The sequence below is a fragment of the Pleurodeles waltl genome, chromosome 5, assembly GCF_031143425.1.
Source record: "Pleurodeles waltl isolate 20211129_DDA chromosome 5, aPleWal1.hap1.20221129, whole genome shotgun sequence".
In the NCBI taxonomy this organism is placed as follows: domain Eukaryota; kingdom Metazoa; phylum Chordata; class Amphibia; order Caudata; family Salamandridae; genus Pleurodeles; species Pleurodeles waltl.
Genome location: NC_090444.1, coordinates 896,903,308 through 896,927,896, shown reverse-complemented (window position 1 = coordinate 896,927,896; position 24,589 = coordinate 896,903,308). Strand labels below are relative to the sequence as shown.

Sequence of the window (24,589 nt, the reverse complement as noted above, 5' to 3'; positions counted from 1 at the left end):
ACGACCGGGGGTTTACGACCCCTAACTCAAAAAGGTGAGTTTTATTTTCCAAAGGTAGTTGTGGTCGACACAGGAGGGTGGACTTTCGGGGCGGTTGGCGGGAGGCCTCAGCAGTACCTGGCCATGTACTTAGAAATTGCATTGCTCAACCTTGAGCACCTGGGTCTTGAGGAGTCAATATTTGCATACCTAAGGGCACTCCTCAAATAATTAGTCGTATTCATGGCTGTGACGGTGCCCTCCACCATAATATAGCCCAAATCTACAAAGTTAAGGTTTTGCCATCAGGCCTTGCTGCACGCTGCAATCCCACACATTTGCTTCATGGATAGTCACAAGGTTTTTCTCTAGAATTTAAGTGGGGTCAGGTATCCATCATGACACCTGTCAAACTGGATTTGTAGCAAATGAAGCTGCATAACTAGAGCATGGAGTACTTCTCTACTGCTAATGGGTATTCTAATAGTGTATCACTGCCTTATACACCTACTCCAACTCCTCCACCAGAGGTTCTGCACTTAATTAGGATTTTAAAATGGTCCTGGCAACCCCTGCAAAACACTTGGCCTTTTGACTTGCAATGTGAGACTTCTGGAAAAATGCCCCCCCAATATGGGGGGAGCCCGGCCCCTTAGAGGTTGGGGCTGCCGTGTGCCGGACCCTCCGCACTAGTTGTGCGTCGGGCTGGCAAGGTACTTCCGCCCTGACACCTCGCGAGGTGTGGGGGCAGAAGTAGCTCATGGGGAGTAAACGTTGTGGCTACGTTAGCCGATCCAGTCGGAACCGCCGCACACCAGTTGGGGGCTACATAAGCGCCCCCCCAGGAAGGCTCTGCCTTCTTTGTGGCGCGACGTAGTGTGTGACTGGACGGCTGCGTGTTGACAGAGGGATCCTTGTTCCAGGAAAAGCTGTCGGCCCGGCTGCGTAGGAGGGATCCTTGTTCCAGGAAGAGCTGTCGGCCCGGGTGCGCGAAACCTGTTTACTTCGCGGCAGGGACCAGGTTTTTTGGCCCGCCCGCTTGTGCCGGCTGACTTAGACGTAGGCTGGGTCAGCGCGCGGAGTGAGGGGTGCAGGGTTTAGTTTTGGCGCCTTCTCTGCTTGCACTTCGGCCGTGCTTGGGCGTGTCACCAATTTAAGTTTCCGAGGTGAGTGTGTGCACGCGGGTCGGCGGGCGATTCCCTTTTTTCGGTGGTGTAACACAGCGCACTCCATGTCCTCCGTAAAGCGGAGGATTTATCTGATAGTAAACAGTCAGGCTTTTTGCTGCCATGCCCCTTTTTTCAAAATTGTGCCCGCACTTTCTCTGCGCTCGGGCAGTTTAAATCCTTTTTTCGGGGGTGTAACGCAGCGCGCTCCACGTCCTCCGTAAAGCGGAGGATTTAACCGATAATAAACAGTTGGGCTTTTTGCTGCCACGCCCCTTTTTTCAAAATTGTGCCCGCACTTTCTCCGCGCTCATGCAGTTTAAATCCATTAGCGCGCACACATTGTTAAAATAAGTAACCGGAGCAGCGGGACGCGCTGTGTGTTGCCGAGGGGGCAGGAGCCCTTTAAACTTTGCCATCGTGATCTGATTGGCCGCGAGGCCTTATTTCACTAAGGAAGCGCGCCCGCTGCCGCGGGACGCGCTGTGTGTTGCCGAGGGGGCAGGAGCCCTTTAAACTTTGCCATTGTGATCTGATTGGCTGCGAGGCCTTATTTCACTAAGGAAGCGCGCCCGCTGCCGCGGGACGCGCCGTGTGTTGCCGAGGGGGCAGGAGCCCTTTAAACTTTGCCATCGTGATCTGATTGACCGCGAGGCCTTATTTCACTAAGGAAGCACGCCCGCTGCCGCGGGACGCGCTGTGTGTTGCCGAGGGGGCAGGAGCCCTTTAAACTTTGCCATCGTGATCTCATTGGCCGCGAGGCCTTATTTCACTAAGGAAGCGCGCCCGCTGCGCGGGATGCGCCTGGGCCAAGGGCGGGCCCGTCCTTCGCCCGTCATCGACTGGAAGAGGCTGGGCTGGGCCCCCCCTCTTTAACTTTTGCTCTAATTTGGTCCCCCAGTGACTAGAGCCTTCAAACTCTGTGCCCAAAGTGAAATATCGAAAGTACCCCGCCCAGTTGTTAGCTACCGAACGTTCTTCTTCCATCTTGTGCAGTTTGACTGGGAGGGGAAGGCCAAGGGCTATTCCAAGTGACTTTAAGATATTGCATTAAGGGGAACTATTCTATACACACGAAAATAGCCCCCTGAGTAACCGGCCACTACGTAAAACATGGGTAAAAGGAAACATTCAAAATTAAATAATTCAACAAATTTAAAAGATAGTTCATCTATATTAAAATACATCTCCGGGGCGATGGGAATGATAGATAAGCAAATCGCCACCGTTGAAGGGAAATTGTCATTACCTAAAAACCGATCCCACGAATCACCAAGGTCTGTACAATCACATCATAACTCCCCATCTAGTGAATTTGGGGATAAGCACTCAAAAGTAAGGCTTACAAATGGTTGTATCAAAGACACCTCGAATTTAATCTACTCCGTGGATGAAATATCCCCTGTTGCTAAAGCGACCAAGGAAACCGGAGACGGGTCTGGCGGACAAGACCCAAAAAAAAAAAAACGCTAGTGATAGATCTAATAACTACGCCAAATAAAAAACACTCCAAAAAACTAACACGGAAGAAACCCTCAAGCTTAGCAGGAGACACCATTTGATCGCTCCTTATAAATCTCCATGAGATAGTAAATTCACTGAAATCATCCATTGGAGCCACTCTTGACTCTATGTCGGAGCGCCTAAAGGGGGTGGAGTGCAGCCTTGAGGCAGGTCTTGAAATGATAAAGTCCTTACAACGGGAAGACACGAATTATGAAATTAAGGACTCCAAAAAAATATTGCGGTCTTCAGAACACGAGAATAATACACAACCTATCCCGTACAATAGGCCAATTGGTATACATCGGAATGTTAATTTCCAGATTGAGTCACAATCCCAACCATTAGCTCCTCCTTTGAATCAAAATACTCAACCCTCTTTTTCACCGATCACACTACATAATCTTTCCCCAGATAAAAAAGTTTTAAACCCTACACTATGTAAGACAGCAGGTAATGCTATGCGTAGGACAGCGACTACCTATCCCCATTTAAATCCAGGAAGAAATACACCTAGCAGGACCAGATCCCCGATTTCCGCTTACCTCCCTAGTGACCTACTACATCTCCCCCCAGAGGCTACACCATATGTAGTGGTCTTGGCCAACGTCCCACTGATAGATGATCAACAATGAGAAACATGGACGGCCTTGAGAAACAAGGCCCTTAATTAGATCGGGGCCCGAATGGGCCCTGGAACGGTGAGGACTCTTTTTGATGATATAAAAATGGTCAGAAGAATTAAGTGGATAGGAAACAGTAAGAAAGCGCTGGCCGGAGATTGTGTAGTCCTCTCTTTTGGCTCACCAAATCTAGTGAATAGAATTATTCATGACTTAGGAGCCAGACAAGTTACTTTACAAGGAATCTCGTTACTACCGCTGGGTTATTTCTATCAAAGACTAGTGGGGAACAACCCCATTTATCCACAACGAGTCGTAGCACCCTTATCCAGTCCAGACTTACCTATAAGGTGCAATAGATTCTATCCCCTTTCAACTTTGGAAAATATAGATTGACTCGACAAGAATCAGTCAGTTCTCTTTGATGGAGTAGCCCAGACAGTACACACACCAGGGACGGACCTACAAAAGGAAGGCATATCGCATACAATGGTTCCTATAAGGAACGAGATACTACCGCACCTAAGTCAGTGCGATCTTTCTAGAAATATACCAAACACAACCCGCGGCGATATCCCCTCTCATTCCCCAAAGGACCAGCACTGCAATTTTAAACAGAATTTTAACCAGAAATCGGAATTAGCTTTATTATTTTGGAACATTGCAGGTCTAGCTAATAAGTTAGGAAATGAGACCTGGGTTAATTTTTTAGAAGATTATTCATGTGTTTGCTTACAAGAGACATGGCTCTTAACCCCTGTCCATCTAAATGGCTACAAAACCTCTGATAAGATATATGGTTGGGACTCGGAAGGTGTAGGTGCAAGGCTTCACTTCTCTCGTAACACTCAAGGAGATGAAATGAACCTATTGGCTCAAACTTATAACCTATCCTTTGTAAATGAATTATTTTTGGATGAATCACAGTTTAAACCAACGTACAATGGAAGGGGCGCAAATACTGTGATCGATTATGTCCTAATGTCAACTCACTTCGCACACTATCTTACAAATTACACCTTGCATGACATTGCAATTAGCGATCACTACCCCCAGAGTATGAATCTCTTACTACTCCCCCCTTTAGCAGCTAGGGAGGATAGGATTACATTGGTAGACGATATTGAATTAGTGCCGCGCAATGGATACACTATGAAGTGGTCACAGACAGACCCCAAGTCTTTGTTGAAACACTTAATATGCCAATGTAAACACGCTTTCGCAGACTGTTTAAGAGAGAACCCACAACCAGGGCAATGTCTAAGTGCGTTTATGCTGATTACTCAAACCATAAAAGAAGCCCTCACTATTAGAAGTAGTAAGATAAGAAAAAAGAGGACATGCGGATGGTTTGTCCATAACTGTACCCAAGCACATAAGAGACTGAAAAAGGCTCTAAGTGCCCCAAAAAGGTGCTTAAGTGATATACGTAAATGTAGACAGGAATATAAGACAGCAATAAAGGAAAGGAAACTGATTATGAAAACAACTTTGTGGGAAACTCTCCATATAGCAAGCCGTACGAAAGATAATATACTCTTTTGGCAGACAATAAATTCCCCCGTGCTAGGGGATAGAGATATCCCTAGGATGGAAATCGCAATCTCCGAAGAAGACTGGGTTGCACATTTCTCTAAAATATATTCATTGACTAGTGATACAACAGACCGCACACATGATTAAGATTCACAGGAAGGTCCGCGCTTGGTTATAACTCCCCAATTTAGTCTTCAGGAGGTAGAGGAAGCTATAATACTAAGCAAATCAGGGAAAGCGCCGGGCCCTGATGGTGTTCAGATCGACATATTCAAGGCCAATATTGAGCTGTGGGGGCCAGTACTGACGCAGACATTGAGGGCTATCTGCATATGCGGTCCCCTACCATCTTGGAGAGATTCCAACATTATTCCAATATACAAAAAGGGTGACCGCCTTAATCCAGCCTGCTACAGGCCAATCTCCCTGCTGGACACAACAGCTAAATTAGCGGGGAGAATAATCCTGAATAGGCTGCAATCATGGGCGGAAGAAAGGAACGTTTTATCCCCGGTCCAATATGGATTTCGGAAAGGAATCGGAACAGTGGAGCAAAGCTTAAATTTAAGCCTCATCATTGGAAAGTATACTAAGATCAGAGCAGGCAATCTGTACCTGGCCTTTATTGACTTATCATCGGCCTTCGACTGTGTAATTCATGATAAATTATGGGATATTTTAAATAGCATGGGGGTAGAAGCGGCCTTAATTCAATTTATACGTCAAATGTACACAGGGTGCAGAGCAAGAGTGAGGTATGGGTTAAAAAGGGAATGTACTCGCCCCTTTGGTCTATACAGAGGAGTGCGCCAAGGCTGCGTTCTCGCCCCGTTCCTGTTTTCAATGTATATAAATAATTTAGATAAAGAATTGGCTACTAAGTGTAAAGATCTACCCCAAATAGACAACCGAGCCGTTCCGGCATTACTTTATGCAGACGATGCAGTATTAATGGCCAGGACCCCAATAGCTCTCCAAAAACTCTTAACAACCTGCATCACATATATGTCACAGCTGGGTCTTACTGTTAATCGCTCCAAAACCTTTATTATGAATTGTGGTGGGAAGCGCGGCAAGACTTATAACACTACTATTGCGGAAAGGAAGGTTGAAATTGCACAAACCTTTTCTTATTTGGGCATAATGTTCGATAAGCAGGGTTCTTGGGCCAACTGTAGGAAGACAAAGAGAGTGCACTGATCAAAACAACGATGGCATTAAGGCTGTTTTCCAAAAGGCTTGGGGGATTACACCGCCAAACATGATAAAGATTTATAAAGCCAAGTGCATTCCGGCTGTCATGTATGGGGCAGGAATTTGGGGATATACAAACTGTGACTTGGTACAGACAGTGGAAAACGATTTTCTAAGACATTTGCTGAGGGTTCCAAATGGCACTTCAATGTACGTCATTCATTCGGAACTGGGGGTCCCCTTTATTGTAGACTTGATAAAGATCCAGCCACTATTATTATGGCATAAAGTTTGGACCTCGGAACATACCGGTTTAAATAAGGCCATCCTGACCGATTGCATGAAGTCATTATATACACCGAGGGTACCATGGTTAAAATACATTATGACCTTTTTTGAAAAAATGGGCAGTAAAGCCTACTACACAAACCCAGCCTCGCTGGGGAAAATATCTAGGAAGGACCTGAGTGTCCTGGCATTAAAGCATCTAGAAGATATACGCTGGGGGGCTGAATTAAAAAAAAACACCGTCATTCACAACCAATTAATTTTGACGGTTGAGGGCATGCAGCCGTATCTGGCAAATGTGGTACACCTTCGTCATCGTTACGTTCTTACCAGATTCAGGCTAGATACGTTTCATCGCCTAGTTTCATTCCCGACCATGAACGATTGGTCGACCACACTAAAGGCATGCCTCTGTGATGCAAAAGCACCCCAATCCACAATTCATGTGGTGTTATTCTGTAAATGTTATGCCTACCATAGGAAGCGCCTAGTAGTCCCACTTTTAAGGTCAATCAACCTCCCCCATTGTTGTACAGCTTACGTCTGCCTTCAGTCACTATCCTCTTTAGAGACGTGTGGAACTCTGGCTAACTTTTTATGCTCTGTACTAAAGATAAGGAAATCTATGGGGGTGGTGATGTAATTGTAATTTATTGTGATAGGGATTTTATCGATACACTAGATAGTTTGTCGTTGTGGTTCTCATTTTTTACTATTTTACTTATTGATTTTATATATTGAAATGTATTATAATTGGATATTTTTATGACTTTTATGACTTGTTGAAAGTCGAATAAAGTTTGTGTATATATATATATATATATATACTAACCGGAGCATCGCGCACCGGTTTAATTGCTACACACGAAGGCAGCTTGTTTGTTTGGTCTGCTTGGTCAATCGATGTACTCGCTTTTTGTCATGTTGTGCGTTTTTCGGGTGTGTGAAAGCCAGTAGCGTGTCAATATTAATTTATATATTTGTGTACGGTTTTCTCCTGTGTTTTTGCACCAACGTCGAGGATGCGGTCATATTGTTTTTTAATGTGTATGTGAACTCTTGCATGCAGTGGTGAGGCACTGTTGAGATAACAGTTTGATTATTGATAAATTATAATTGTTGCGCAGAACCTTTTATAGCAAAAGAAGGAATTCTTGACTCAAAGAGAATTGGTTGTGGGGAGTAATAAAATTTACCCAGTACAGTTTATTGGATTTTGGAAAAATCTTTACGTAATGGCATCCAACCGAGTAAGGGTGGGTAAGAGGAAAGGGAGCGACCCAAAATTGACTCAGCTATTGAAATTGGTTTTGGCAAAGCTAGGCGATGGGGATTCATATAGCGGGGACGCAGCATCTGAGGTTGAGGACAATGGCGTGGGTCTTAACCACCCGCAGGGAATACAGGAAGGGATCCTGTCACAATTGATTTATGGTTACAGACGAAAATGTACAAATTCAGTTATACTATGGTAGATTTGCTGTGAAAAGTTTCTTGAAGTGATTTACGATAAATATGTGTGTTATGTTATTAATAAGGAAAATAAAATAAAAACTTCTTCCAACAAAATAAAGTGTTGGTCTGAGTATGACCGGTGTTGGGGTGAGGGCCTGCTGGCGGTCTCCGAGATCTATTTCTTTGGAGACTTTTCTAGGTGCCCTAGTTTCCTGGCTCCATACTTTTCAGGCTGTGAGTGCTTCCAGATCATAGGCTATGTTCCGTCTGAAAATGGTGGTGTCGCGATCTAACCCCATCTTTACCCTCAAGCTCTTGACGGAAATCCAGCTGAGCAGCTTTTCTCTCATATTTTTTCAGCTACTGCATTCTTACTTGGCTGTGGAGAGCTGCAGATCATCGTTGTCTGGCTTGTTCTATGATTTCCTCTTGACAGAATGAAGTACGGGGGGCAAGGATGTTAGCAGCGTTGCTGCTAACACTGCCTTACCTAGAAGGATTACTCACTGTATTTCACTCTGCTATTCCTTGCATGATACAGGCGCTGCATCCCCTGACAGAGGATGTTCCCCCACAGCTAACACAACTTAAAGTGGCTTTCTCGTGGCAAACGAATATCAGTGTTATAATTAGGGCAGCTAAATGGGACACACCACACGCTTTTGCTGGCATTACACTTGTGAGACTCCATTCTGAAATTTTGCACAATTCAGTGAAAAGGTTCTGTGGGTTAGGCATAATGATCAGAGGATTTAGATCCATTCCCTATAGGCTCCACCATACCCTTGAGCCAACTGGAATATTACACTATGTGTACATTCCACTTACAGTTCAGTCTTTAATCATTTGCCACCAGATAACAGACATCATGAGCTCTCATTCCAATATAAAGCAATTCTTAAATTTTTCAGACCAATTGCAAGCAGCATATTCAAAGATGTAAAGTTTCAGAGATGCTCACAGAACGCTTGCACTACTCTGCTGTCTGAACGGTACTGCTAAACAAATGTATCCTGCCACTTGCTATAATTAAAAAATGGATATGTCTGAAAGTCCCATCTTGGGGTAGGTGAAACAACGCTGTGAACAGCACTGAAGAAGTAACATGACTACAATACATCTTCAGCTCTCACCACTGGGATATCCAGTTAATGGGGTTCTTCTGGATCCAGTTGTGACTTGACTGTTTATGTTTATTATCACATTCGGAAGGCGTTTTAGAAATCATGATTTAAAACATTTTCCTTTCTTAAGGCCGAACTCTGACCATAGAAAATATGTAATTATGGCGAATTTTTGAGTTTGGAGCATGAGTGTTTATGGGTCAGGTGGGAGGGCATTCAGTGGGAATGTGGTGAAAACCCTCCAAGTCACAGCCTTGTGGATATTCACAAACATTTCCAGTGGCTTTTCACACCTAAATGTGCACCTTAAATTTTAATGCTGAAGCACAGTACATATTTCGATTTGGACAGAGTACTTCCAACCAACACTAACTCCTACCACAATACCTTCCACCACAGGTAGGCTATGAAGAGGGAATTATGGGCTGCTGGTGGACATAGACATGAAGCAAAAGGGAGATCATGCCAATTATTACCACACCCCATGCCGAAGCACTGCAACCAATCTTCCAGCCTCTCTCGCTGCCTGCCCATGTTAAGATGGCGCGTACCTATCCCGCTTCAATATGGAAGAATTTTTCAAGCATTGACAGGGATGGATTCTGAAATCCAGTTGAGAGAATCCTCCTCTCCACAGTTTGTACTATGCATACTCGAGGGCATTTGGCCGAACCTTGTAGGACGCCCTCTACAAAGGAATAGATCGGTGCATGAGAGTGCAAATGTAGTATTAAACATCCGGAACATTACTGTATTTCCAGGGGGCTTATGGCAAGACTTTAATCTGCATTGAAAGGATATTTTCCTAATTGTTTCCACAACGTGAAAATTTGAAAAAACACACCACTTTTTTATGAATTGGCACTGTCAAGAAAAGAAATAATAAACTTAAACAATGGTTATTCTACTGGTCAACAATATCGAGTTACCCCAAGGGATACGAAAACCTAGTTCGTTTGTGCAATGGAATGAAATAGCATTTCGGTTCGTTGACAAAAGCAATGTGTCCGCGCCTGAATTTAATCCAAACAATGTGTCACTGGTCACCTGGAATTTCCACCAGGGCAGTAACCTACAGAATGTTAGGTACAGTACTGGGGGTGGTTTCCACGCATCACACACACGCCAAGATCTGCCAGTGTTGCCTCTTTTGGGTTGGCGGTGCCTGCTATTGTTCCGTGTTGTATTGGACACCAGTCATTAGGCACCTTAAGAACAGGGTCGAGCGGAGACAATTAAAGTGTGCCTGGGAGTTGATAAGTGGGTGGGAGGGATTAATGAGAGGAATGAGTAGCCTTGGGCTACAGACTGATAGCTGGGAGTTGGCATTCACCTTCCTTATCAGAATTCGTGTTGCTGCCCTGTCGGCCTTTAGCCTTTGAGCGGGTCGCCCCGAAGCTATGCATTTTGCACGTGTGTATATGTACACACTGATTGAGACACATTGCTTGAAAAAACACCGCTTTAAATGCCTCACAGCTACACTTTTTTCTCTCATCTCTGTTTCAGGTGAACAGCCTCAGCCTGGAGGACCTTGATGCTTTTCTTGCTCAGACTCTCTGCCTTGCGGGAAAATCAGCCCATCATCTGAAAGACTTGCAGGTACAAGGCCGACCAGTTCTCACGACGCTTGCGGTAACCCTGGGTTGACCCAGTTTGCCTTTCTTCTCTGTTATTAATGTGGCATGCAAGCTGGTGGGGAAACACTGAATGCTCCCTGTTGCAGTGTTCCATTTGTTTGAGCCTTACAGTAAATTAGTTTTGTCTGTCCAGAGCGCTTCTGCTTTTTCCACACACTGCACATCCCTCCGTTTTCCCTTGAGGTTCGCCCGTGACCTCTGCTGCAAGCAAAAGAGCTCTGGCGTTCCAGTGCCCCGTATCACCACTCTGCACCGCTCCGAGCCCCCAGAAACCTGCGACCCTTGCGCGCTCAGTGTTCATCAAAACCTTAGGGAGCCGAAAAGTCCGAAAAATCACAGTTGTCGACTTTTTCAAAACGGCACCTTGACCCCCCCTCACCCCACCCCAAAAAAAAAAAAAAAAAAAAAAGCAATTCCTCCATGAGAATATGCACATGATGCCTGACAGTATCCTCTGCTTTTAATTCGAGGGATGTAAATTCTTCTAAAATGTGTTCTATGTGAATGGTGAGTTCAAGAGGTATATTTCATTGACTTTTACCGATCGAATTTTTAGTCCTTGCGTTGTTTCGTTATATTCTTGGCCCTTTCACCAACCAGCAACCACTTTTTACTTGTAAATCGGTGTCGCTTACGATATCAAAATTGAACCTTGTTGGTATTTTTTCCTGCTTTTGCTACTCTTTAGTAAAAAAACTGCACTTTTTTTTAAGACGTCTCTACTATACCATGTAGCGTTTTATTTGTAAAATGTTCTAACTCTAATTTCTGACTTCACTTTATCCCTGGCTACTTTGTTGCGTGCCACTCCCCTACTTCGCTTTAAAATATATGTAGCATAAAAAGAAGCATGGATTAATTAAAATGAAACAAAAGGGTCAATCCAATGAAAAATGTAAATCTTGTCTTCTTACACCCCAACAGTCACCAAGAGGAAGGGTTCCATAATGTCACTCTGTTTGATTTCTGGTTGAGTTGTTACACCTATTATGACATTCACCAGATAGTCCCCTTACTAATGCAGATATTAAAATAGATTCCTAACTAACATATTTATACTCATAAGAAGCATAGTAAATGATGAATCACTGTTACACAAAGAAGTGATCCAGAGCTACACAACAACGTGGTCATTTTGAAGTATTTGCAGTGCCAGGATTTACAGTTGGCTGTTTCAGGTGTATTGGTTGTATAAACCGTGAAAACATGAAAGACTAAGTCAACCGCTAAGACTTGAAACCTGTGGTCACAGGTTGAACACAGATCTCAGTAGAAGAGGTCTTGTGAGTACTTACCTCACTCAGCCTGCTTAGTTTTATGTGTATCAAAAAGGCACTATACAATTCAGTGGACAGATAATTGATCCAAAAAGGCAGGGACAAAGTTACTAAAAACAATGAAAAAGACAAGAATCGATTCATGTCTAAGGAGGAATACTGCACAGTCAGTGTCTTCTGGCTACGATTTGTACAGAGTTCTCCGTTTTACGTGAATTCACAAAACCCTTGTACATGCACCTGCGGGGGGCACAGTCTGCAGGTGCACACCTTGAAAAATTTTAACTGCACATTCTTCTGCTTATTTCTTCATTAGAAAAACTTTTGATGAGCTCAGAAGTAGGAAAGCATCTCAGATGGGCCATCCATGCAGTTGCCAAAGAATGCCCTCCAAGCTTCCCCAAGCATCATAGTGCTTGTAGTGAAGGCTGGTCAATGGATAGCAAGATGCATCAAAACAACAGTGAGGCAGTGTCAGGAAGACACAGGGATGCAGCTTACAAAAGAGCAAAGCCATGCAAACAAAATAAATTGGTATTCAGGTTTGTCCAATGCAGCCTGTGAACGTGGAACAGAGGCCGTGGGAGTGTTTAGATCTTGCAGTCTTCCTGGGCTGCTTGGACCTTGTGAACGCTCCAGTTTCTTCTAATCATGAAGTAATTTGTGGTCTCTCTGTAGCTTCAGAAGTGTCCCAACATAAGCTGAATCTTGGTGGTGTGAAGGAATTGCTGCTGCTGTGCCAGGCCTACCTGAGCTATTACCCTTGTTTTAAAAAGATCAGGAATTCTTCAGCATTTGTGAAGGTACTATAGTTCTCTATTGTCTGTAATATTTTCTAAAGCCCTTCAAAGAACATCTTGCAACTTATATATAGCACATCAGATATAGTGTGCAGTTCACAATGAGTGATGAGATCTACAAATATTTTCTAAACCAGAAGCAAAGAAAAGCAGTGCCTTAGTAAACCTCCCTTAGCAGACTTTATCGAGTTGTAGAGGTTGGAGACCTGTGCCTAGGCAGAGTACCTCTGAAGATTTATTCAGGTAAATGCTTTTTATGTTTTAACAAGGGCTTTCATGTTTTGATGTGCTAAATTTAATTGATTAGCACCATTTGTCAGTTGGAAAGAAGCTCTTCTTTGTTGTGTGGTGAAGGTTGCATGGAATCTCTTTAAAGACAGAGAGGAAATATTTGTTAATGATTACCACGAGAAATCCACTCACTCTCTTATTACTCAACTAAGTTCGATTGACTGAAGGTTAGCATCCTTAGACATCCAAACCACACATACAGTTTATTGCTTTTGGGCACTTGCATGTTGTATAGATTCGTTTATTTTTGCATTTTTACATAGAGTAGCAACGACCTTACAACAGGTATCGAAGCAGGGAAATCGACACCATGGACCATATTACTTCTAGTAATGGAGGGATTGACCATGACTGAAGACTTCTCTGTTAGGAGTACTCGCCCCTGCAGTACAACCCATGTATAATAACACAGCACAACAATGGGCCTCAATTTACAATCTCACCCCATATATTCCATTTCTACAGGGCACTGTGTCATCAGATCCGGCTTTCAGCTGTACCCAAATACGCATGTGATACTGCAACAGCTAAAACGTTTACCACTGTTCTTACAAAGCAAATGAAGTGTGCCTGCCTCCAAGCCTGCCCACCTTTTTAAATTCTTCAAGCCATCAGATACTATCTGGGATGCAGGTCATTTCCAGGTCCTAGCAATTTGCAGCCTGAATAAAACAAATGCTAGATCCATGCATTAACCTCGTTCTTTTCCATTCAGGGCATCAGTTCCAATTAAAAAAAAACTGGAGTTCAGAATTCCGATTTCTCTCTACAAGTTCTGCAATCACCTCCACCACTCCTACTCAAGTCTCAGAGATGACATAGCAATCCCACACAGTATGATAGAAATGTGTCTCAGACCATCTACATGTAGACCACTCTCAGGAAGCTCACCTGTACATGCGACTTGTACAGTAAGGTGTGAAATATGTCTAATAGTTGAATTAGTTGTGCTTTAGTCTAGGGTTTCTTGAGACTTTAACCAGTTCCAACCGAGTTCTCTGCTGCTTATCAGTTCATATCTAGTTTGACCATTCATCTCTGTCATTTGTGTCACTACTGTTGTGGAAAACGTTTAGCAGGGCATACAAGACTGTTACTGCTTTCTCATTACTCCTGTGGGTAAGTAGGTTGAGGAAAACCCCAGACCCTTCAGGTTTAGCTCAATCTCGATTACACACCAACCTAAGCTTGTCAGAGCACTACAAGTAAAAGGTTGGCAAGGGCCCATCCCAGATGTTTTCATAAGCTCTTGAAAATGCTGCAGCAAGCCATGTTCATACATGTCACCCAACATTGTCACCTACTCCACTACCAATGGTTGTTTGTCATGAATTTAAGCTGCTACTTTAGTGGCAAATATGACATGTAAGGTGGTGGTCACCCTTTGCCCACTACTCAGTTATGCCAACAATCTTTAGCCACTGCTACAAGTCTAGACTGCTTGGTAGATAATAGATGAGGGCCCACCAGACAATCTAAGATTGCCTTCCCCTATAAGGCCCCAAACGGTTCGGTCCTTTCTTGGACTTCTGTATTTCCTCACTATTGCATCAACCACTACAGTTGGGCTGCAGCATAATACAGCTGTAACCCGGAGCCTCAACCCACCTTCTATTAAATGGAGTTGTATTCTATATAGTGCCATTTTCTTCTAGCCTCCACCTCAAATGAGATCTAAAAAAATACAATGTAGCTTCTTGAAAACTGGTTTCTCGAGGACCACCATAAGGCTGACAATAAAAATAGTAGCATCAAAAATATCCTCATCTTTGAAACTGCGAATCCTGCCTAGGCGAGAGAGCAGTAGATCTCTTTCAAAGAGCAGGGATTGCCTTGTTTCCATAATGATTTGTGCCAAATTACCTTGAATTAGATCATTCCCTGTCCTTTAGGACAGTACAGACAATGGTAGTAGAAGAAGTGCTGGGAAGATTGACTGTCTCCTTCGGCTGCCCCCACAATGTTTTTTTTTGTCAAAACTACGTTTGAGTATATTTATCATGTGAGCTAGAATGTAGCCCCCAGTGGGCCAGTGTGCGCAGAAGACAGTTCCTGCTTCTGGCCACATTTGAACCTGTGGTTCTAAATTTGTTTGTTTACTTTGAGGATGGCCTGCAGTAAATACGGTTCCTCTTTATCTCACAGTGATTGCTGTCACCATCTCGGCTATCAGTCATGGCACTTACTAAACATGTCAGCAGGCGCCTGTGTTTTGGTGTGAGCCAACAGCTGACGAGCATCTCAGAGCTTAGGAGGGCGAGGCAAGGGATGCACTTGGACAGAGCTGGACACTGTATAATTTGAGGGGACGACAGAGGATTAAGAGCATATGTTTTTGACAAAAGGACCCCTGCACCCACAGCGCTCACAACTCAGGTTCGGACTGCTGCTTACTAGCCTTCGTATTGCTGGTGTTCGGCTAATATACAGGCCCACCCAAGGCCATGCTGAGTGCCAAAGAAAGTTGCAGGTGTTGCATTCTAGATATTTTTTCTAAGATATAATGTTGGTTCCATTCAGATCATCTGGGTACCTTGGACGATGGAAGCTGGCTGGTTCAGTTTGTTTCAATTTGTTATGCCTCGTATTTCTCAGATCCTAAAGCGAAATGCCCAGCCGAATTACAATGATTACACACAAAGCTGGGCAAAATTTACTAAACTGTTCTGTGAATTTTCTGCGGCTTCATCACATTTTGTGGAACCTACCCCACATTTTTGGGGATGAGATGTTTGAAAAGATTGATATATTTCACAACTCCTCTACTACGTTAGCACACCTGCAGATGACTACAGATTGCATAGACAGTTCTGCTGAGAGGTTAGAAGGGTGGCACTTCTTGAGGAGGGTCCATTCCTTCACGAGGATAGGGGCTATAAAGGGTTTAAATTTACTTTTAGGCTGAAGAAATTCAGGCAAGTCCTGGTCTAAAGAGGTCATCGAACATGTCCCTAATGCTGCCTTTAGGCTTGAGAAAGGTATGAATCCAATTTAGCACTGATAAAATGACTGGGCAAACTCATGCAGAATATCTGCTGATACTAGCAGACTGTAGGTCCTAATCCCCGTGACGTTAATTTAGCTTTCTGCGGTCGATACATGTTTTCCCATTAATTTGGGTAAAACACAGCGCTTAGAAATTAAGAACTGCAAAAGAATGCGCTAAACACATTGTTATCATTATGTTTATCTCCAAATAGCAATATTAAAAACTAACTTGCCTTGTTTTTCCACTGAATTACTGTGAAGCAATGTCGCAGAATTGCCAGTTGCTGCAATGTACTTCGATTTCTCCAGGCATTTTTTCTGAACTAATCCCCTGTTGCTTCTACAATACCCTTCTAACTGTTGCACGGTTATGAGTTTTTCAAACGTGGTGTATGAGCGCGGTTTGACAGAACTTCCACGTGGATTACGTTTCACGTACATGCCGTAATTTTGAGGCCTGGAGAGTTTGAAGGGGCCAACACGGGTCTCGGCAGAGGCACCGACAAAGAGCTGAGCGTGACTCGCCTGCCCCGTGGCGCAGACTGCGTGTGTCGTTTGTGCTGTAAGAACACACGTACACGGGCCTGCATTTTAATTAGAGGTAAACAGGGGGTGTCCTCTCATGAGGTTCCGTATTTAGGGCTGTGGGGTGAGGGTTGGCCCTGCTGAAGGCGGATCCTCGCCCCAGTCGCGCGCTGCCCTTATTCACGCACTCCTGGAATGCTTTGTTCTCACTGGAGGCCGCGGCGCAGGGCCTTGTGTTCCTTTGTCCTCCACCTCGCCATGATAACGCAGTAATTGAGCCACTTGTCTGCAGCATGGCTGTTGTCATTGGCTATTGTTTGCTTGTGCGCCTGGAATGGAATGCCAAAAACCTTCCTTTGTCCTCCGTGTCCTGTCATTACCTGGCAAGTCCCAACAGAGCAGACTTGACCTGGGCTCGTCTTGTCTCCCAGCTTGGCGCACTACATTGGTGCGACCTAGGCAGGGCCGGACTTGGAACTAAAAGCAGCCCTGGCAATTTTTGTCAGACCAGCCCGCGTTCGGTGCATTGCGATCGAACCTGACCACTACAAAAGTGAGTTTGGAAAGCGGGGGACGGGCTTCCCCAAGAAAATCTGGGAAAGATGACACAAATGATGCGTTTACAATACATTTTTCGTTATATATTTCCTCGTAGTAGCTTTTAAAGCATAATAAATGATGACCTTACAGTGCACCAGGATACCCAGTCATATCCAGACATTACGGGGAACACAAAAAATACGATATCTAGATTGAACTATTAATTTAAATATAGTATAAGTGTACACATTCAGTGTTAAGCACAGCCAAGTAACTGAGAACACAACGAAAGACAATTTCGAGGGATGTTGTCATCCTCCGTTCCAATAAGTGGCACAGAAGGGCCAGTTTTAGCGCTGGTGGCCCTGGTGCAACAGTTTTTTTGGCACCACCTGCATGCCTTCCTCCTCCACAGATTCCCTCAATTTCGCTGTCCAACAGTTCCCTACATCTCTGCATAGCCCCTCTTCCACATATATTTCATTTGCTTTATAGCGCTCCCATACCTGTGTAGGGTATTGGAGCACGCACACATGCAGATAATGAACCAAACACATCAGTGTATAGAAAATATTACAAATTACAAAGATTACTACAAGGTGTAGTATTCAAATGTCATTTACACTTAGTTATTTGTAAGAGTGATTGATCTGGAAGTGCACAAATTCAGGATTCAAAGCGTAACACAGAGGTTATGGTTGGCTTCACGAATAGTTTACTTCTACTCAAACAAACCTCTTCTAGCTACATTTGGATAATGAAAGATTTGGAAAAAAACATGACTTTTTAGTCTGTATAATCCAGTTTGCAAGCAGCTCTTTGATGATAGTCCATAGATTACTGTCCGATATTACGAGTGTAATTTATGAACTGCAAGTTACTAAAGGATATCTATGACAAAATCGACAACCCAGGGATGCCTTCCACCGAAAATACAGTTCTGGGATCTACATGGTCACGGTCTGTGCAGCAGGCATGTTAACCCTCAGCGCTACTTTAGATGAGTCAAAACTGCCACTAGACAAAACTCCGATCCCTCTCCTGCGGGAACAGAAATCATCAGAGTTATCTTGACATTTTTGTACTGAATATTGCTGAATATAAAATGTACTCTGCAGTGAGTGCTTTTAAACCCATAACAATTTGCAAAACACAGTGTCCCCCAGCTAAACCAGCCCAGTAGCAAAACCAGCCCGTAGGAACAAAACCAACCCCCACCCTTCCAGCCTCCTAGGGGAATGCCTAATGCTGGTATTGCCAGTCGAGCCTTCGACCTAGGAAGTGGGCAGGTGCTGCAAATCCACACCAGAGATCCCCAAAGACCTAAGTTCACACCTAGTTTGAGGTAAAGTGTGCATTTTTTTCTGGTTGATGCACTTGACTGAAATGTTGTTTCATATAGTGCAAATTGCAACTCAACTGCTGATAGGCATGCTCAATTTAGGCAAGGCGGGAACTCAGTCATGGGAGAATTTAGTGATTTGCCTTGGTTTACGACACTTAGGAATAGAGGTGGGCGAGGCACTGAAAGCTCGAGACTTGCTTGAGCCTGAAGCGTAGCTGGGGCTCGGCTCGAGGTTCTTTTGAACCCTCAAGCCCATAACAAGCCCAGCTTTCATGTGGCTTCTGCCGGCCTTCTGCCACCTCTCTACTTTGGAACTGGGAGCCAGATTCGAGTCTATGCGTTGGCTCAATATCCTGTGACTCTGAGCAACTCACGTGCCTATAAACAATGAATGTGATATTGCTAATGTAATCGGTCCTCATGTCAGGCGCTCAAAAATGAGAAAAAACGAGAGGCAAACACAAAGCCTTAACATAAGGAAAGACAAATAGCTATTCATTTATTGGCTTATTTGTAAAAAATGAAGCCAGAAAACATACATAAATCACGGTTTCTCTGATTAAATTGTGTGATTTTAGGCATATATTTTATTTGACCAAAACTCCCTTTTCTTCATTTGCACGTATAAAAGCACTTTAAAATATGTGAGTTTAGAATAGCAGCTGAACAAAATCTATTGTTTGTTTTAATGGGCTTTAATGTTGCTCTGTAAAAATCTGGGCCACATACAGGGTTTACATGACAAGTGTCTTGCCTTTTGTTTTACTGGCGGTTCATGTGTAAAAATTATCACTTTTAATAAGTACTTCTCTGTGCTGTGCTGTAATGTGAAGTATATTGTCAAAGCTTCTAGCGGTTAAGGAAATACTTTTTTCAAATTTTCAAGTGACTTTATCATATTTCACATGATATTGGTTGTATGATTTACATAGCAAACATTTCCATGTCTCTGTTCAGGCTCCAGGTTCCGAGCCAGACACTTGGCTCGGCTTTCCCTGTCAATTTATTGGCTCACTCACTTCTGCTTGGGAAATAATAGTGTTCAGTTGCAACATTCCACTGCCTCTAGACTGAAGAGACGTGGGAATTTGCATAGTACACACCGCAGATATTATGACTACTGACTTAATTTGGTTGACCATACAGATTGACAACTGATTTATTTAAATTTGTGTTTTTGTGAGCAAGGACTTGTATCCAATAAATTCTGTCCATAGTAACCAACAGTATACAAGGACAAGTTTGGATGGTTGGTTATATAAAGTCACAAGATGGATAGTATTGTATATGGCAAATGATGACATGGAACAGGACAGTACATAAAATAATACGGTGATATATGATATTGTATACATTATAAATGAAGAAGCCAGGATTAAATGGTGAGAGAGGGCAATATTGAGTTGGGCCATTTAGCAAAGGCTTAGTTCACAGTGGAGAAGGTAATCTATAAGATACATTTTAAAACAAGTAGTAAAGGTATAGGCTTGATTTGGTGTCATTTGAAAGGACATTCCAGTAAAGTTGCTCAAGAAGATGGAAAGAGCAGTGTACAAGTTGTGTGTTATGTCAAGAGTGAGAAAAGTGAAGATTTGTAGGTTAGCAAAGCACACTGGTTAAGTAGGTGGATAGCAAAATAAATGTTCAGATGGGTATACTGTGTGTAGCACTAGTTGTTAGCTCGAACAAATTGTTGTGTAAGTGCGTGAAAAGTAGTATTTGTAGTGGCTTTAGATTTGGGCCTCACCTGCAAGGTTGAATAGACCTGCAAAATGTGGATTGAGTCTGTCTGTTTCCAAGGAGATTCTGACTTAAAGAGCAGCTCCCTGCCACCTGCCCACCAGCCAGTGCTTTCTTGAATGACCCTCCAGCTCCCAAGCAACCCTTAGCCCTCCTCTCACACCTACCCAGTCCCTTTACATTTTGTGGAGGGAACCCCAAGACAGCCACTTCCATTTTGTAGCCCCACCTTCTCTGTGCCTTAAACAGCCCAGTGAGCAAGAAGGCAAAGAAGGTGGTAGGAACACAGACTTGTTCTGTTTATTCTTGAAACTTTAAACCTGCTTTTCTCTCTAGCCGTGACTGTTTAAATTGAACTCTTGGTTTCTGTGCAATTTGTACTTTTAAAACTGCTGTTGTTTTCTTACCTGTGACTGCTTAAATCTCTCTCCTAGTTTTGCCCGGTACTTAGCCAAGGCCAGTTTTTTTTAAAGGTAAAAAAGCAAACTAAATCTCAAAGGCTAAGAAGAGTGCGTTTAAGAGACTGCTTAACATGGTCTATGGTTTAAACTGTGTTTGGAAAAAGTATTTAGCACTTGTTTTTGCCTGGAATAAGTGTATTTGTGTAAGTGTGTGAAAAGCCCACCAGCTTGTGCTTAAGGTCACTTGCCCTTTATAGAAATGTCTTGCTGGTTGTTGCATCTGTACTTTGAGTGTTTCCTAGGGCTAGGGTTTCCATTATACTTAGGGCTTGGGTTTAGAGTTCTGATTGGGTGGTAGATCTGGCACTCTAATTGGTTCCTAGAACTGGGTTTTCTGTTGGGTATCGGGCTTGGGCTTTAACTTTGGATTGGTGGCTAGGGCTGTGATTGGTTGAAAGGGCTACATCTCCCTTTGGTCCTATGGCTTATGGCTACTGTTCTGATTGGTTAGGATTAGGGCTAGGGTTCCTATTGGCCAAAGGTGTCACCTGACGTAGGGCTATTTAACCTTAAGCTCAGGGCGTCTCAGCCCAGGGATCAAGGTTAATGGGAGAGAGGACAATGGCAGTTGCCTGTTTGGTCCTGTTCAGCCAGAGATGGTGCATTTTTTGCTATTCACCAGCCACCGCCTTAACTCATCCACATCCATTACCATAATAGCACATTCTCAGCAAAGGTACTTCACTCATTTACTACAAACATAACCTACCCACATTTCAATGTTTTAACAACCACTACAAAACCCCACAAACCACAATTATACTGTTCTACCCCAACTGCCACACAGTGGCACTGTGGTTCCTGCCCCTTCTGTGAAAAATACGCCTCAGTCGATAAGGGAAAAGCGCCCCCCCCCCCCCCAAGATGGGGGGCGCGGCCCGTTAGTGGACGGGACTGCCGAAGCCGGCAACCCCTGTGCATTAGTTGTGTGTTTGTGCTGGCCTTGACTTCCACCCCTGCGTCTCGCTAGGGGTGGGGGCGTAAGTCCATAGGGAGTGAAACGTTGCGGCTGCGTTTGCTATGGTGCTATGGTGGGGGGGCTATATAAGCGCCCCCGAGAAGCCTTGGCCTTCTCTTTCTGGATGTGCGGCGGCGGGACTGGCGGATGGCGAACAGTTGAGGCGGGCGGCGAACGGTGACGGTGTCGGGTAGCTGCTGGAAGCGGTCTGTTATTCGCCGGCCAAGAAGTCCACCTGTTGTGTGCCGCCAGAAGAGCAGGTTTGACGCAGCGTAATGGTAAAGAGTGCGCTCCCGGCAGGGGGGGGGGGTTTGCTGGATTTAAAGCGTGCAGGTCTCCCGGGAGTGGGGCGCGCTGAGTTGCTGAGTGCGGTCTGCGTGGGCTGGGGCCCTCCTTTTGTGGCGTCGGGAAAGCCGGTAGTACCGTCTTGGGACCCGGCGATCCAGTTTTGTGCACTAACGTCGAAATCATTTATTATCCTTACAGTACCGTTGGTATTATGGTGAGTTTTCCGTACTGTGGCGCGACACTTCGTCCGAGTTGTTCACAGCGGCAGCGCGTTTCTGCTAACTAATTGGCGCGTTAAGTCTAAAGGGCGCCTTGCAACAGTCTCGGAGTCTAACTAATTGGCGCGTTCATTTAAAAGCGCGAGCCCTTTCTGCTGCCTTTCGGCTATTACCGGGAGCGACCGCGCATTGGGGGTGCCTTGCTGCAGTCGCTAACGGAAGCATGGGATCGTGTGGGTTCAAGTACAGTGGGCCAGCGCGTGGGTGGTAGGATCGAGATCATGATAAGGGTCTGGCGGTGCAATGGGAGCGGTGAATTGCAGCCCATAGCACGTGCTCCTTTGGTGTAAGCGCGCAGCGCTTTTTTCCTAATTTTGGATACTGCATTCCAGCGTGCGTGCGAGCGGGGCGGTGTGGTAATCTCCCTACGAAGCGCTGGCAGTATTGAGAGTGACAGGAACACGGTGATAAAAACGTCTTAAGGCATTTTAAGTGGGGATTTCAGCAGCTGGGTGCAGGTCTACCTATTGGAGCAGCTTGCTTTAAATTCAAAGTTCACTGTGATAATTAATGTACATTTATTGTTGTTTGCATATGTAACTTGAGCCTGGGATTGGGATAATGCATGTGCTTGTTGTTGATGGTTAATTAACCTACTTAAGATTCACTGTTTTACAGGGTGTACTGGGATTACCCACAATAACTAGCAGTATTAGTGGTAATAATTCTACAGTAATTTGCTTCGCCATGCCATCTAACAGAGCTAGCGCAGGGAAAGGAAAGGGGAGGGATCCGGAACTAGCCCAACTTTTGAAGGTGGTCCTCGCAAAATTAGGTAACGATCATTCAGACAGCAGCGAGACAGCGTCTGATAATGAGGTTCATGGGGATAGTGGTGGCTGTCCTAAGCGGTCTCACATAGCTCCTCGCGCTGCTTTCCCCCCTGTAAAGCGCAGGTCTAAAGGGAAGGCGCAGGCCAAACCCCCATCTCCTGCAGTGGTTATTTCACCAGTGGAGTCTCCTGAGGCAGAGCCTTTGATTCCCTCCATGAGCGCGGCGCCAGAACAGGGCGAGGGGGGGCATAATTGTGGGCACGCCACCGGGGCCTGGGATTGCTGATGTGTTGGCAGTTAATCGCAAGTCCCTGGCTTCTCTGGCTGCATCTTCAACGGTGCCAGTCTCGTAACCCATGCCAGTGGTTTCCTCATCAACGGCGTTACCCCTGGTTCCCCTTACACCTCAAGTAACCAGGCAAGCCATGCAGGCGCAGGACCCAACCACGCAAGCCTTGGGGGAAATTTCAAGGTTATTAGCGACTATTATTGTCCTAGCTAGTGGCCCCCCACCACCTACAACTCCTTGGAATGCGAATGATTCTTTACAGAAATCAGTGGAGGAGATGAAGCGGCAGGTAGAGGCGTTAGTTATGGCGCGTAATGTTACAACGTTGCAGGCGGCGGCCGGTAGCTTGAGTGTCTCTCCAGCACCAGACGCGGTGGACCCTGCTGCTTCTTCTGATAAAGATAGGTTGAATGGGGCGAGCACTGCTCCAGAAAAAGTTAACTCAACAGAGGGATCTGGCATCGACGGTCTGCTGTCAGGACCAGGTAAGCTGGCAGCACATGTTAGTACTGAGGTGAAAGAAAAAATATGGAAAGGGGAATTTGTAGACATTTTTTCGCTGGTCAGGGCAAAAAGGAGGGAGGTAGAGTGTAAAGACAAGGAAACAAAAGCATCTTCATCTGGGGACAAGAAACGCAAGGTAGAGGAGAACATTACCAATTGGTTGTTTGGTTTTAATGTATTTATGTCAGTGATGCTGGAAAAGAAACCTGAGTTAGATATTGCCAAAGTTTGTTATTCAAACAAGATATTGAAAGCCCACCACGTCTATGGAGGTGCGGCTTGGCTCGAATACAACAGGGACTTCCGCTGGGCGAAAGTGGAGGATCCCGGGAGGCAGCCCTTTTGGGCTCAGTACTCAAGTGAGAGGAAAGGGTCATGTTGGGCATTCAATATAAAGACATGTTCGCGACCAGCTGGGTCCTGCAGATTCAAGCATAGTTGTTCCTTTTGTGGTCACCCTTCTCACCCGGAGTCTAAGTGCATCAAAAAAGCCAAATAAAAAGGAAGAGAGGGGAATAAAACCAGTAGTTAAGTCTCCTTTGCCTTCCCCCATTAAGATTGACGCACTGCTCCCATGGTTACAGGCTTACCCTAAAAAAGGTTCTTCTGAATTACTAGCACACGGGTTCTCCTTCGGCTTTAGAATTCCTGCCACCAGTGTACCTCCAGTTGACCATTGTAAAAATGTAGTATCTGCATTAAGGAACCCGGGAGTGGTGGCAAGTAAGTAATCAAAGGAGCGCACCGTAGGTAGATTGGCAGGCACTTTTCCTTGCCCTCCTTTAGAAGGTTTTGTTTTCCCCTTTGGGGGTTGTTTCTAAGGAGGAGACTGGACAGTTCATATTAATACATATTCTGTCTGCTCCTCGAGGCGCATCAGTGAATGATGCTATCAATCCCCAGCTTTGCTCAGTTTGCTATGCGACAGTGGATCAGGCCTTAGTAAAGTTGAGGGCATTAGGCCAGGGTGCTTTGCTGGCAAAGACGGACATAGAATCAGCCTTCAGGCTTCTCCCGGTGCATC

The 24,589-nt window shown here is 44.7% G+C and overlaps 1 protein-coding gene across 2 annotated transcripts in view; it reads left to right on the top strand.

Moving 5' to 3' along the window:
- Positions 1 to 24,589, top strand: part of FAM120B (family with sequence similarity 120 member B) — a 1,000,164-nt gene that overhangs the window by 363,949 nt on the left and 611,626 nt on the right. For both annotated transcript variants that reach the window (XM_069235018.1, XM_069235019.1), the window contains exon 6: positions 10,378 to 10,470. In XM_069235018.1, the coding sequence (XP_069091119.1) occupies positions 10,378 to 10,470 (93 nt within the window). The remainder of the gene's footprint in view (positions 1 to 10,377; positions 10,471 to 24,589) is intronic.